The 15,771-nt window shown below is 40.1% G+C and overlaps 1 protein-coding gene across 1 annotated transcript in view; it reads right to left on the bottom strand.

Moving 5' to 3' along the window:
• LOC108392748 (cytidine monophosphate-N-acetylneuraminic acid hydroxylase) overlaps window positions 1-15,771 on the bottom strand; it is a 111,639-nt gene that overhangs the window by 36,047 nt on the left and 59,821 nt on the right. The window contains exons 5-7 of the mRNA XM_036994427.2: window positions 4,962-5,071; window positions 3,512-3,702; window positions 304-451 (exon numbers count right to left, since the gene is read on the bottom strand). Coding sequence (XP_036850322.1) covers window positions 304-451; window positions 3,512-3,702; window positions 4,962-5,071 — 449 coding nt within the window. The remainder of the gene's footprint in view (window positions 1-303; window positions 452-3,511; window positions 3,703-4,961; window positions 5,072-15,771) is intronic.

Here is a 15,771-nt window from a genome sequence, read left to right as displayed (position 1 = left end):
ATAATAAAACCAACTGTGTAAGTCAATTTGGCCTTTAATTTAATACTTGAGAAAGCTGGCAATTCTTTTGGAAAGAAATCCCCTTTGTTTGGAAGTGGATGTATTATCCTGTACTATAGAGAGTTGTAACATTGGTAAATGGAAAGAAAAACATCTTTTATTTCAGTTTAAGTAAAGGTTGTTTTTACACAGTACTATGTACAAAGTAGGCCATTGTTCCTTTAATCTTAAAGTGACTATCTTACCTAAAATTCACCCCAGAAAGCACAACTGAAAAGGGTGGAAAGAACACAGATATCTGACCTGCTGCCATACTCCAAACGGCACTATGTTGATATTAGTCAACTGGACACCACTCTGGTTGAGATTCCAAAACACAGGTCTTTCTGTGTTTCCAACATAAATGGGAATATCTGGTCTTCTTCCAGCAAGCTTCTTCAACGTGGGGTAACTGCAATCAGAAAAATGGAAAAGGTGAAAGGTGAAAAACTAGGATCACCTGGTGTGAGAGAGCTTACACGCACACGTAGGACACGAAGCGAGGAACTGGAAAACCAGACTCTCATCAGAGTCCAAAGCAAAGGTTTTTTTTCTTGTAGGTGAAGAGCTCCCTGACCTTCATTTTTTCTCATTCTTTACATAGTATCTACCAGTAAGAGAAAGGCCTGGGCCATAGGACAAGGAGAACCTGTGGGTGACCTACCATTGAGGGCAGTTTTTCAACCTTTAAGGGTTGATAGCCACACTTCGGTATACAGGATGAATTCTTTTTCCTTAAGGAAAGTCAGTTACTAACAAGACAAGACAATAAAATTTAACTGTAAACATCTGTAGTAATCCTCAGTACACAATTAACCATCCACATATTTTTGAAGACGGACACAGGTTGAATCATCTTTCATTTATTGAGCATTCATTAGATGACACTGTGGAGAGTGGCGAAAAATGAATAATATGGCTGGGTACTCATTCTATTTCAAACACAGTGCTAACCACTTCCATATGTTACTTTACTTGATTCTTACAAAGAAGAAAAAAACCTCTGAATTTTTTGTTCTAATAAATAGGGTAACATATTTGGAAATATACAATGAACAAAGAGTACATTGGTGTCCAAATTCAGGTTTTCAGATGTTAAATCCAGTGCTTCCTCTATTAGAAGGCAGTTGCCTACGTTAATGAACGCAGTATCTAGTTAAGAATCAGATTTATACATAGAGTATAAAGTCAGGTGAAATAAGTCATCAAATCGTAAGAAAAGTATAAACAAACTCTGCACATCACACTTATTAATCGGACTGATACTCAAGTTCTTGTATTGTGTTGAAAGCTACCCAAATACGTAGAATCCAGGGGCAGAGATTTCAGCAGGCTTTCTTCTCTAAAATCAAAAGATTCAAAAAGTCAAGGATTCCTTTAACATGTCTTCAGTCTCTGGGTTCAGCTCCTAAACCTTTTATTTTAAAGGTTTTCAGGAGTTAGGATAAATTACTCTAAAGTGAATGTTTATTGTGCTGTTATTTTTTTAATTGTTCACAATTCTTATTGGTTTCTAGTAATAACATCATCTATTACAATATTCACTTAAGTTACATAATAAAATCACATTTCTTTGACTAAACTGCTCTCTAAAGTATACTGGTGCCCCTCTCTGTTTTTGTGAGTCAAGGCAGTTTTATTCAGTAAATAAAGGTCAGGCAAGAGGAATGGGGGCAGTGACCCCATGTTGATTAGTTGACTTGGTAGGAGTCAAAAAGGCCTATCAAGAAGAGATGCAGAAGAGTGAAAATTATGAGGTTCAGTAACTTTTCAGTAATAAACCATTCTTAACACACTGCACAACCAAAATGTTATAATACTATATTGAGAACTGGTATTTTAATGCCCAACAGCTTTGTCCATACACGGCCCTGAAATTAAAACTAAATTGGTTTTCAAGAAAATGTTGGAATACAACTGGACTAAACGACATGAAAAATTCTTACCCTCCATAAAATTCAATATATGCCCATAAAAAGTCTCTCTTTAGGACTTTAGGCAAATGCATCTTGTAATAGGCACTGTAAAGCAATCAGCCCTTTTATGTGATATTGGTCTCTCTATACAAGCTATATAAAATTACCACACATTACTGTTATTACACAATGCATGAACCCAGGGCTCTCATAAACCTGAAGTTGTGTGTTCTGAGTTTAGTTCCAGGAGGTTATGTGGGACAAGGTTATCATGCAGTAAACAAGTAGATTTTTAATTATAGTACCAACCCCAGTGGGTGTGGTCAATTTATAAGTGTGTTGCAGGTGATTTCTTACTAAACCAGTTAATTACTTAAGTTTTAAATAATTTCCTTTGAAAAAATAAACAAGAACATGTTTATGCCATAGAGATTCCACATGCTTGAAGTAGAAGATGAAGGGGACAGTCACCCAACAAACAACACATTATCCCTAACCACTGACATTTCTATCGAAGTATGTAGTACATGTGCACTTCATCATATAGGATGACAGAAAAGAAGGTTAAAATTGCTTCATTTTATAGCACTGTGGGCCTTGTTACATGTTCATATCAGCAACCCAGCCAAGTAGTGATAAAAATTTGTGAACAAGGATGAACAAACATGACTGTAATTAAACCAAGGGATTGGGACTATGACCCTACCTCTCTGCAAGTAGTTCATCTACGAATGTATGTAGTTCTGTGAATCAGAGTTCTCTCTCTTGCCTTTTCCATGGCCTCGGTCGGGGAAGTCTCATTCTGATTATCAGTGTCATGTTGCTCTGCTTTCAGTGAAGTGTTGCATAAGGTTGACTTAGGAATGAAAAGTTAGAAGCTCAGCATTGTTGGGATGCTGAAAATCAGGAGTTGGAAAACCACGGCAACCCGCTGCTAAAAAAGCTAAGAATGGTTTTTGACCTTTTTTGAATGGTTGAAGAGAAAATCAAAAAGAATGTTTTGGGACATGAGAATTGAATGATACTCAAATCTTATTGTCCATGAATAAGGTTTTTGTTGGAATATGTGCTCATTCAGGATTGTCTATGGCTGCCTTTGGCTATAACACCAGAATTGAGTAGTTGTGACACTTACCATATGGCTTGTAAAGTCTGAAATATTTACACTCCGGCTCTTTATAGAAAATGTGTGTTCTTGCTATAAATGTTGAATTGAAAGAGGAAGTCAATTCTAATTATCTTTAAACCTAGCCTTTTACCAAGCGGCCTGAGAGTGGGAAGCAAGAGAGTAGGGAGGGTTACTAACTCCCACCCTCTTCTCACAACAGCTCCTTCCTTGCTGTGTATGGTATAAAGGGTGGAAGTGCTTTTAAAATTATGCTATGCAAATGTAAGCATTTTCTACGTTAGTCTTCTAAAGATCTGAATTAGTCCTCTTTTCATCATCATAACCAAACCTCCCTCAAAGTGAGCAGTGATTGCAAAAAAAACCTGAAAACACATTATGCCTTTACTGGCACATTTTCTCATCAATTGAGTGCTGAGAACTCCATTACCTCAGGTGGTCTGAGTGCATGTGGCTGATGTAAATTAGGTCTGCTCGGCACAACCTCTCCAGCCAATCAGACGGAGGCTCATGTAACAACCACCATCCTCGGGCAAAAGCGGGACCGATTAACCAAGGGTCGAACACCACCCTCTTGTCTCCCAGCCTGAGGTCCATGCAGGCATGAGCGAGGAAGGTCACCTGTCAGAAGAGGGAGAGTGAAGTTCAGATCATCAGATCGTCACGGGCCACCGGCAGCGAGCCGGAAGCTTTGGGCCGCTCAGCTGGGCGGCCATGTCGGAGCGCTTCGCGCCAAGCATGCGCAGGCGGTTAGGACTCTGGGGACACGTGGCAAAGCCTTCCTTGGCACACGGCGTCCAGCACAGGTGACCGCTTTGTTAGAATGGAAATTGTCACGGATGGTTTTCGTGTCGAACTGATTGATTTACCTAGTTTTATTCTATTTAAATGAGTTCCTAAATACTTATTTACGCTCTACACTGCAGAATATATTGTGTGACCAATTCTTCAAAGCACAGTTTACAAGGAAAAGCAGTGAGAGATGTTTTGTCAGACACTGAGGTGTAAGTGCCAGAGTAGCTGTGAATCGGTGTATGAATGAACGATTTCCAGGGAGTGTGGGCGGGTCGGCAGAGCCACGTGGCCTGGCTGGACAGGCTCGCAAGGCTCTCCCCTAAATCACCTGTGAACACAAGATGGCGAAGTCCTCTGAGAACGGCTGTAAGCAGTGACCTCAAGGCGGGCGCAGACTGGGGGATCCCACCTTAGCTCCCCCTTCTCTCCTCACGGTCTGGTGCACCAGAGGCGGCAGTACCACAAGCGACCAACAGAGATTCTAGCGTGAAAAGCCAGCAATGAGGTTTGGTGGCATCAAGGAATAAAACCCAGGTTTATTATGCCTAAATGAGTGGGTTCTCATTTGTTTCCTCAAAAAACAATGCGTCGTCACAAGCCTCCCGAATATTACAGAAAAATAGATTTTTTACTGTTGATCTCTCCCAAGCTGCCAAAGTGTTCCTCTGGAGGAAACTCTTTTCTAAAGCTAGGAAAATGCATAGGAAGGTTTGTAGAAGATCCTGGGGCAATTTGTAAAAATATACATGGCCATCTTATTTGAGAGTGGGCTGGTATCCAGGGTAATTTCTGAACTTCCTCCAATAGTTTTGCATGACTCTCCTTTGGGACATCCTCTACAAGTTTTGTTTGTGTGGGGTTTGATCTTGTTTGGGTTTTTTTCTGTATATATTTCCTTACAATCCTTGCAAAAGTTCTGAGGTTCCTAAAATATATTCCTCACGAGTTCAGAATATCTTTACTATATGTCCTAACTAGCCCCCTCAAAGAGTATTCAGAGTAATATGGGATATATATATCCTATATGTAAATGGACATCTTAGTTTTATTTTTTAAATGATATTATGATTTTAATGTTTCTTTACCTGCACTTCCCCAAAAGCCAAATCTTCAGGAGATCTGGGCTCTGAATCCCAGGGGTTAGGAGGATTCAGTTCTAGAAGTGAAAGTCCACTTTCTTCATCCATTTCAACAACTAGAACCAAAGGGGAACACATCTAGATTAACAATAAAAATGACTTAAAAAGCATCACTGAAATAACAGTGCACAGCCCAGGTACCAAAACTGAAAAGAAAATAAAAACAAAAGGCAGTATGCATTCATGTCAAGCCATATTTGCTGAGACAAGGGCTTAAGACCAGCCCCAGTTCATTTCTTTATTCATGTTACATTGACGGAACTCATGAGCTCTCACTTGTGCCAGGGATACAGACACACAAAAACAACTTCATTACGATTAAATGAATGATGCTAAAGATGAGTGCAAGGTGTTACGGGAGGGTACAGGAAGGGGAACCTCATCTGGCTGTAAGAGTCAAAGCAGATTTCAAAACGGAAGTAATCCTCCAGCTAGACTTGGAAGATGAGGTTATTTGGGGCAGACAAAGGAATTACAATGATATGAAGCAGAAGGGATGAAAGAACAGGATGTGCAAAGACCTGGAGGCATGAAAGAGCCTGCTCTTCATAGAGCGGCTGGTAATTTATGATTAAGGAAAATGGTGGTTGAGCCAGGCAGAATAGATGGGCGGGCCAGAGTAGGTCACGAAGAGACCATGCTGAGTAGTCTGGACTTTATCCTGTGGCAATGAGGGGTTGTGTTTGTTCATATACAGCAGTAAAACAACTCCTTTTGGGTTCCTGAACCCGATTACAGTTCATGTGTGTTGGGAGGGGGTCTTCCCATGGACAACACCAGGCAATTCTCGAGCACCTGCAGGGTTCAGAGAATTCAACTCAATTCTGATGCTATCTGCCTGAAGATATCACCAGATGCCCAGGTGAAGGGCTCCGTCTTACAAGCCTGCCCTCCACCCCCCACTCCAGGTGCTGGTCACAAGCCCTAGGCTGTTCCCTGTGCTTCTGACCTACTGGCTACAGACTGGAGGTTCTAACAACCTCCCCTTCAGGTTTGATTCATTTGCTAAGAGCAGCTCACAGAACTCAGGAAAACACTTTTGTTTACCAGTTTAATAAAGGATATCATAAAATTTAGCGGCCAGATGAAGAGATTCGTAAGGCAATGTCTCAAATAAAGGAGCTTCTATCCTTATAGAAGGAGCTGGGGGCCTGGCTCAGTGGTACATGGGAGCTTCTTGTTCCCCAAGCACAGAAGCTGTCTCCGACAGAGAAGCAGGTGCAGGAGAGCTGTGAGGCCTTCACTGCACAGTCGTGATTGAGTAGTAACTCACTGGCCGTTGGCTGATCCAACCTCCAGCCCCTGCCCTTGGGTCGGGGTAGAAAAATCTCTTATTAATACAAGACACCCATTTCACCTTTAAGGCTCTGAAGTATTTCAGGAATTGTGGATGAAGACCAAATATGCCTGGGAACTATATATTAGTCATCTGAATGACCAAATATGTATTTCTTATGACTCATTATATTGAAGGACTGAACGAAGAAATTTAAGCAATTATGGCAGACACCGCTGGTAGCCTGCACAAAATTTATTCTCTCCTTCTTCCTTACCATTAGCATCCCAATGTTTTTTAGTCGTGGTGCTATGCCCACGCATGCTTTCCCAGGCCCCCTTGCATTGTGAATGGCTGTAGACAGAGCTCTGCATACAGTGTATATCCAGCTCTGGCCAGTGAGATGTGAGCGGGAGTCTCCTGATGAGGTTTCCAGAAACCCTTTTATTTTCTTGACAAAGAAGAACCAACTCAAAGGACCTCCACTGTTTGCCCTTCATCTTTCCCCCTTCTTGTTTGTGATTTGATCGCCTTGTGCGGAGGAGCAGGGGTCATCTTGAAGACCTGAAGAAAACAGCCAGATGCTAAGGATGCCAGAGCAGTAAGACAGAAGGCACTTGGCGCCTTGGTAAACGCGGAACGGCCACAATGCCCAGGACTGCCTGTTTTCCAACTTCTTGATGTAAGAAAAACAGCCCTTATAGGATCAGGCCACCTTACTCGAGTTTTCTGTTACCACAGCTGAAAACAATACCTAACTGCTGTAGCAAGGGAGTGATAAAATCAGAATTTAATTGAGGAAGACCACTGTGAGACACATGGGGAGGAGCCATCGGTGGGAGGCAGGACCATCTTTGAAAGCTCTCATCATCGTTTTGGGAGGTCTTTGTGAACCACTGAGGGCACGGGCTCAGGAGACTGATGGCCTTGTCTGGAACCCTCACTCTCCCACTTAATAGCTGGGTGACCTTGGGCACGTTAATGTGATTTCTCCATTCGTCATCTTTAACCCTAGCTACTTCCAAGGGCCTTAATCCTAACAAATGTCAGCAAGTTTATTAATTGCTAAAGGAAAGCAAACAAGGTTCTAGACTAAAGTAGCCCCTATGGAAATGGCATCATGGCCCTGCCCTCAAGACCAAGCATTTTCATACTTTTTTAAAGTACATAAAAAAAAATATTTAAAAAGTTTTACCTGCATTTTCCAAATGAATGTTAATTATACTCACTTTAAGATAACTACTCATGGAAGAAACTGAGTCAAAGATTACCAATAAAATGAAAAATGCTACATTAAAAAAATTTCCCCAGTAATTGTAAACAGACATGTATACTGTGTCAAACCTCAATTTTCAAGGTCATCTTGAGGGACCATAATAAAGAAAAAGTTGAAAACTTAAGGAATTACCTCCCCGAAAGCCTGTTTTTCTCTCACTCCTCTAGCTTCACTCTCATGTCTATACACTTATATTCTTCCTCTCTGCCCCTGACAAATTTGATGATTCATTTAAATGGTTCCCCCCGGAAAGTCTTCCCAGTATCAGCATCACCCACTCCCTAGGTTCATTGGGGACTCAGATGTCACCTTATCAGAGAGGGCTTTCTGGCATTATCTCGTACCTCAAATAGCACCCTCCTGCCCTCTATCCCCCACTATTTTTCTTCCTAGCCCTTATCATCGCCAGACATACTACATATCGTTTACTATGGTCTGACTCCCCTACAAGAATATAAGCTCCGTGGCATTGTGGTTTGTCTGCCAATATATCAATAGAGTTTCAAGAACAATGCCTGACTCATGATAGGCATTTGCTAAATATGTTGAGTTAATTGATTAATTGATGGTCTTAATTCCATGTCTCCCAAGACTCTGAGGGCTGCACAGCCCCATCTCTCAATCTAGTCACTGCTCCTGCCTAGACTCAGAACCTCAAGTTGGAAAATGTAAATACAGAATTATCTCATTATAAATTAAAAATAAAATTTATTACTTCTTCATTTTTAAAAGAGCACTTTAAGAACTAGAAACGTGATTGCACCAGATAGCTTCCATTGGTCCCTACAGAACGCCTCTTCTCTACTTTTCTCCACCCTTGTGCACCCCTTTCTGCTTTAGGAGGTCGACTTTATCAGGACCATGTCAAACGGCTCCCACACGCTCGGCCCTCTAGGTGTGTTTGGCCCCTGGGGAGCCCCAGGGTGAGGTGGCGAGGGCGCTCCGTGAGGCTGGGCTGTTTATTCATCGGGCTTTTCCCGTGTAGGGCTGCTGTGCCCTAGCTGTGCTGCGGGCTCTGCCAGGGTCACTGCCCCACTCAGGGAGGCCGATTCTTCGACTCTCTTCTTCGAGATTCTGGAACCTGCTCCCCTCCCCATCCCCTTAGGCCAAGAGATGGGTGACTTGATCACCACTGACTCTTGGTTGCTCCACCTTTCCTGTGGTTCTTCCACATCCACACCTTATAAAAATACCTTTATGAATACATCCTCCTCATATCATCCTAATTTGGGGGTTCCATCTATTTTCCTTTTGTGAATCTAACTAATACAATAATTAAGAAGAGCTATACTGAAACCCCAAATTTAGAAGAGTGATTAACTCTAGGGTATGTGTGCATTCGTAATACGATTGAGGAAAGCTGTATGAAGACCTTCGGTTAATGTTTCATGTCTTAAGCTGGATACTGGGTACATAGGTATTCATTGCATTATTTTTATAGCTTTTAAATATTAATAAAATCATATTAATTAATATTTTTCTTAGTAAGTTTATCAATTTATGTGATAGCAAAATTGGCTTTCTTCCTAAAACCAGGAACGTAAAAAGGATGCTTGATATCACTGTTACTGTTAAACTATGTTTTTGCAAATGCAAGTGGTACAATAAGATACATCTTACTATTATTTCCAGGTCGTGTGATCGCTGGAAAACAGTATCATGAAACAGAAAGGATGTTGGCTTTGGAAACATCTGAGTTGGAATGATCTCTGGTACCATATGTCAGGCCATAAAGCAAGTGTCAATACATTTAAAAGTATCAAAGTCATACAAAGTATGTTTATGATCACAATTAAATTAAACTAGATATCAATAAAGGAGAAAAGTTGGAAATTCACAAATATGTAGAAATCAAACCACATACTTCTAAATACAAATGGTTTAAGAAAGAAATCATGTGGGAAATAAGAAAATACTTTGAGACAAATAAAGACAAAAACACAACACCCCAAAACTTATGCAGCCAAAATAGTACATAAAAGAAAATTTATACCTGTACATGCCTAGAATAAAAAAGATCTCAAAAAAAACCCCTGACCTTCCACTTTAACTAGAAAAAGAAGAGCAAACTAAATCCAAAGTAAGCAGAATGAAGGAAATAATTAAAAAAATGAGAGCCAAAATAAATGAAATTGAGAATAGAAAAAAAGAGAAAAATGAATGAAAACAAAAGCTGGTTCCTTAAAAAGATTAAAAAATGTTACAGACCTTTAGCTAGACTGATCAAGAAAAAAGAGAGAAGACTCAAATTACTAAAATCAGGAATGAAAAAGGGGACATTACAACTGATCTTACAGAAATAGAAAAGAATATAAGACAATACTATGAGTAATGTATATCAATAAATATTAACAAAACTGACTCAAGAAGAAACAGAATTTCTGCACAGACCCATATCAATAAAGAGATTAAATTAGTAACCAAAAACTTCCTGCAAAGAATAGTCTGAGGTCAAACAGCTTCACTGGTGAGTCTGACCAAATGTTTGAAGAAGAACCAATACCAATAGTTCAAAACTCTTCCAATAGGTAGAAGGGAACCTTTCCCAACTCATCCAATAAGGGCAATATTACCCTGATACCAAAACCAAAGACATCAGACAGACAGACAGACAGACAGACAGACACACACACACACACACACACACACACACACACAAAACACTACAGACCAATATTCTTTATGAATACAGACATATAAATCCTTAACAGAATATTAGCAAATACAATTAAGCAATATAAAAAAGAAATCACCACAACCAAGTGGGGTTTATGCCAGGCTAGACTGATATATAAAAGGTGCAAAACTGGTCCAATACTTGAAAATCAGTGTTATATATCACATTATAGAAAAAAGGGGGAGAACTACATCATCTTCTCAACTGACATGGGAAAAGCATTTGACAACACAATTTCATGATAAAACACTCAGAAAACTTAGAAGGGAACTTTGTCAATCTGCTAAAGGGCATCTAAGAAAACTCCACAGTTAGCATCATACTTAATAGTGAAAGATTGCATGTTTTTCCACTAAGATCAATAACAAGACAAATCATGTCTGTTCTTGTCACTTCTACTGGGAGGTTCTAGCCAAGGCAAGAAAATGCAATAAAATGTACCCAGATTGGAAAGAAAGAAGTAAAACTATCTCTATTCACAGATGACATGATCTTGTGTATAAAACATCCTAAGGAATCCACTAAGAAACTATCAGATCTAATAAATGAGTTCAGCAAGGTTGCAGGATACAAAATCATATTTTTTAAAAAAGGCATTCTATGTACTAACAATGGAAATCTGAAAATGAGATTAAGAAAACAATTCCATTCACAAGAGCATCAGAAGTAATGAAATACTTAGGAATAAATTTAACACAAGAAGTACAAAACTAATACTCTGAAGAGTATCAAACATTGTTGAGATTAATTAAAATCAACTTATTAAATGTTCATCATGAATAGATAAAGAAGATGTGGTACATATTCACAATGGCATACTATTCAGCCATAAGAAAAAAACAGATCCTACCATTCGCAACAACATGGATGGAGCTAGAGGGTATTATGCTCAGTGAAATAAGCCAGGCAGAGAAAGACAAGTACCAAATGATTTCCCTCATTTGTGGAGTATAACAACGAAGCAAAACTGAAGGAACAAAACAGCAGCAGACTCAGAGACTCCAAGAAAGAACTAGTGGTTCCCAAAGGGGAGGGGTGTGGGAGGGCGGGTGGGGAGGGAGGGAGAAGGGGATTGAGGGGTATTATGTTTAGTACACATGGTGTGGGGGATCACGGGGAGAACAGTGTAGCACAGAGAAGGCACATAGTGTATCTGTGGCATCTTGCTGCACTGATGGACAGTGACTGCACTGGGGTGTGGGTGGGGACTTGATAGTGGGGGTGAGTGCAGCAAACACATTGTTTTTTCATGTGAAACCTTCATAAGAGTGTATGTCAATAATACCTTAATAAAAATTAAAAAAATAAATGTTCTTCATACAAGAATCAAAAGACTTGTATTATTAAGATGGCAATATGCCCCACTTTGATCTTTATATTCAATGCAATCCCTGTCAAAATTCCAGTTGACTGTTTCCCCAGAAATTGAGAAGATGATCCTAAAATTCATATGGAGATACAAGGGACCAAGAAGTGTGAAAACAATGCGCAAAATAAAATAAAATTGGAGGACTCACACTTCCTTATTTGAAAAACTTACTACAAAGCTACTGTCAAAACAGTGTAGAACTGACATTAGGATAGACAGATAGATCAATGTAACAAAACTGAGAGTCCAGAAACAAACCTTTATATTTATCACCAGTTGATTTTCAACAAGGATGCCAAACAATTCAATGTGGGAAGGCGTGGTCCTCAGCAAATAATGCTACAACAACCAGATATCCACATGCAAAACAATGAAGTTGGACCCCTAACCTCACACAGTATACAAGAATTAACTGAAAATGGATCAAAAGCCTAAATGCAAGAGTTAGAACTATAAAACTCTTGGAATAAAACATAGCAGTAAGTCTTCATGACCTTGGATTAGGCAATGGCTTCCTAAACTATATATTACTCTAGGTATATTTATATGTTAGTCTTAATAAGTATACCAGAATAGACTTAGATATTCTATACCATGTATTTTCTTAGACACAAAAAACACAAGTTATAAAAATAAACAAAAAAAACTTCATCAAAATTGAACATTTTTGTACTTCAAAGAACTTCAGCAAGAAAGTAGAAAGACAATCCACAGAATGGGGAAAAAATAATTGCATATCACATTCTGATAAAGCACTTGTATCTACAACATATAAAGAACCCTTATACCTTAATAATCAAAGGACAAATAACCCAGTTTAAAAATGGCCAACAGATCTGAATATATTTTCTAAAGAAGATTATGTAAACACATAAGTATGGAAGGAAAGATATTATAATGGAAATTGTCTTTACTTAATGGGAGTGTAGGTGACATTTTTCTTCCTTCTACATTTCTGATTTCTATCATTTTAATTACGTTTTGTTTTTTATATAAATACATATTGTTTTTTATAATAATAATAGTAAACCAAATAATCTCACTTCATATCCCAGGGTGGGATTGAATTCTCCTTCTATCTCTTGGGACGTGCATGAACTCACTAGTGTTGGCGATACTGGACTGAAAAGTGGGCTGTTTAAAAAACTTTTTCCATTCTCACGGTGTTTCTCATTTGAGCAAAGGCCGAACTTCACCGGGTCTTGTTATTTCCAGTCCTCCACTGGCCCTGCTGCCACCGCTGGTCCTGCCCCTCACATGCCATGGCAGTAAACGTCAGCCCCTGCATCAGTTCCCAGCTAATCAATCTATATTCCAATTGATTCAACTTTCTCCTGGGTGGGAAATTCCTTCTCCTTCCTTTGGGGATATGTGCAGATTATTGGAGACATACATATACAAATAAATCTTTATGCTCTGTGTACAAGGTACCAAGAATTTAACAGGTGTTCCCTTTGAAAATTATTTCGACCCAGTAAGATTGCTACTACCAATATTACCTGCATTGGAGGAAACTAAAGCACAAAGAGATTGAATTACTCACCTACAGTCATTTGATGTTGTGTTTTGAGTACCAGGATGTAAACCCAGGCTGTAAGGCCCCATTGCCTTCACTCTTAACCATTTTTGCTATAATAATTCTCTACAGGTCTTTTCCAAAAGACTAAGAAGTTTTCAAAAAGCTGGTGAGCAGGTATCGATTTCTGGATTACATACTAATAAAGTTGACAGTCTATTGTCCTTCCACCTCCACAAACAAATAGTTTATTATGTTCAAACTTTTGCTTCTTATCAGTTTTCTGCCAAATAAATTTAACAGTGTTTGTACAGCACACGTAACCAGTTCCTGGTAACCAATGTAGCGCGCAGGTTTTCTAGGTGAGGTCAGTTGACATGGGGTGGGGCTTGCTGGCAAAAATAGCTAGTGGTCCAGGTGTCTCTTTGGAAAAGATGAACTTAAGGTCAAAGCAGTTAGCAACATTGCAGAATAATATTCTATCTCCTTGGGGGTGAATGGGTAACAGTGGCTCTGATATTCTACAACGTACTGTTTCAGGCTCACAATAATCTGAGCCTGAAAATGATGTAAAAGTAGTGTAATCAAAGCTACCAGTCTAGGGATGAAGCCAGGAAGCCCCCAGCTCAGCTTCCTTCACTGGTGACCAGTGGCAAGGCTGCCCCCATCCACACTGCCCACATGTGCTCATGCATTTTTTTTCATAATTGGGCCATAGTACATATAATACTTATAACATACTTTTTTTTAATCTTATATATCAGAACTCTTATTATTTGGTTTCTTGAGTAGTATCATTTTTAAGATGTGCTAGAATTATCTCTGTTAAATTGTTTCCATTTTTTTCCTTTGTAAATAGTGCTACTGTGAATGAAAATTCTTACAGCTCTATCTTTTGATACATCAGTGATTAGAATATAGTCTTGGATGTGAAATCGCTGGGTCAAAGGTATGCTCATTCTTAAATGTAATGAGAACCTTATTGGAGAGTTTGGGGCAGGAAAATGATATGAATTGATTTGGATTTTTACATCATCAGGCTGGGTTCTATAAGCAGAACAGATCGTAGAAGGCAAGCATGGAAGCAGGGAGGCCGGTCATACAGGCAAAAGGTGACTGTGTCTTGACTCAGATGGAGGCTGTGTGGATGGATTTTGAAGGGGTTTTGGCACAGAGGCAATGGGATTGTGGTCTGGATGTGGGGCTCAAGAAAAGAGAAAACTCAGAGTGACTTCCAGGCTTTGTTCAGTTGAGTGGATGTCGTCTGATTTACACAGGAGGCTGGAGAGGAAGAGGTCTGAGGATGAGGTGGGGCTGGGCGTTAAGAGTTCTATTTTAGCTGAAGGCTTGTAGCGGTCCAGGCTGAGAAGCTAACTAGGCAGTTGGATATCATAGTCTGGAGTTCAGGGATGAGGTCAAAGCTGGGGATAAATTTTTTTGGAGTCATCTCAGTTCAGATGGCACTTAGAGTTGTGAGACTCAATGTGATCACGTAGGGAAGACACATAGATAAAGAGAGCTTAGGATGGAGTGCAAGGCCATTCCAGCATCCCAAAGTCTAGCAGGGGATAAGTCAGCAGAGGAGCCTGAGAACATGTTAGGGTTGTCAGAATAAAAATCTGTGGTGAACAGAATAATGGCCCCGCGAAAGATGTCCACATTCTAATGCCTAGAAACTATGGATAAATTAGGTTTTATGGCACAGGGAAATTAAAGTTGCATATGAAATTTAGGGTGCTAATCAGCTGACCTTAAAGTAGGGGGATTATCCTAGAGTATCTGGGTGACCCCAGTGTATTTTAAGGATCCTTAAAACTGGAAGAGGGAGGCAGAAGAGAGAGGAAGACATGACTGCATATAAATGGTCACAGAGATGCAAGGCTTTGAAAATGGGCAAAGAGGGCCTCCAGAAGCGGGAAAGGCAAGAAAACAGATTCTCCCCTAGAGCTCCCAGGAGGAACGCAGGCCTGCTGACGCCATCATTTTAGCCAGTGAGATCTGTGTTGGACTTCTGACTACACATCTGTCAGATAATAGATTTGTATTGTTTTAAGCCACCAAATTTATGAGCAACAGCTAATACAGAGAGTCTTGCTTCCCACACACAGAGAACATTTATCAAGGAGGAGATTGTGGGCCATTGTGCTCTGTGTTGCTGGAAGTTTGAATTCCATGAAAATAGAAAAGTGAGCATTGAACTTGGCAACATGGAGAACACTGGTGACCTTGACAAGAACAGTGTTAGTGGGACAGAAACTCAAGTGAGAGAGGATGGGAGGTGGAAGAGCAGAGACAGCGAGTGTAGACGTCTGTTTCATGGGGTTTAGCTTGTTTTAAGTGTTAGAGAAATGGGAGCATGACGTGGGGAGAATGCAAAGTCTAGCAAGGGCTTATGTGCATGAACAGCAGAGCATCTGTGTGTGGGGGGGGACATGCGGACTAAGAGGCAAAGACAAAATTAATGGCACAGGAGAGAAAGGAACGATTGCAGGAGTGAAGCCCTTGAGTAGGTGCGAGATGAGATCCAGTGTGCCAGGGGCAGGGCTAGCCATGGGAGCAGCTTCAGGTCACCCACTGACCCGCTGTCACCTATCACAGGAGGCTAGGAAGAATGTGCAGACACTGAGACAGGCGGGTTGATT

The sequence above is a fragment of the Manis javanica genome, chromosome 16 (genome assembly GCF_040802235.1).
Source record: "Manis javanica isolate MJ-LG chromosome 16, MJ_LKY, whole genome shotgun sequence".
Classification (NCBI taxonomy): Eukaryota; Metazoa; Chordata; class Mammalia; order Pholidota; family Manidae; genus Manis; species Manis javanica.
The sequence above is the reverse complement of the archived record's forward strand: the minus strand, read 5'-3'. Positions and strand labels throughout refer to the sequence as shown.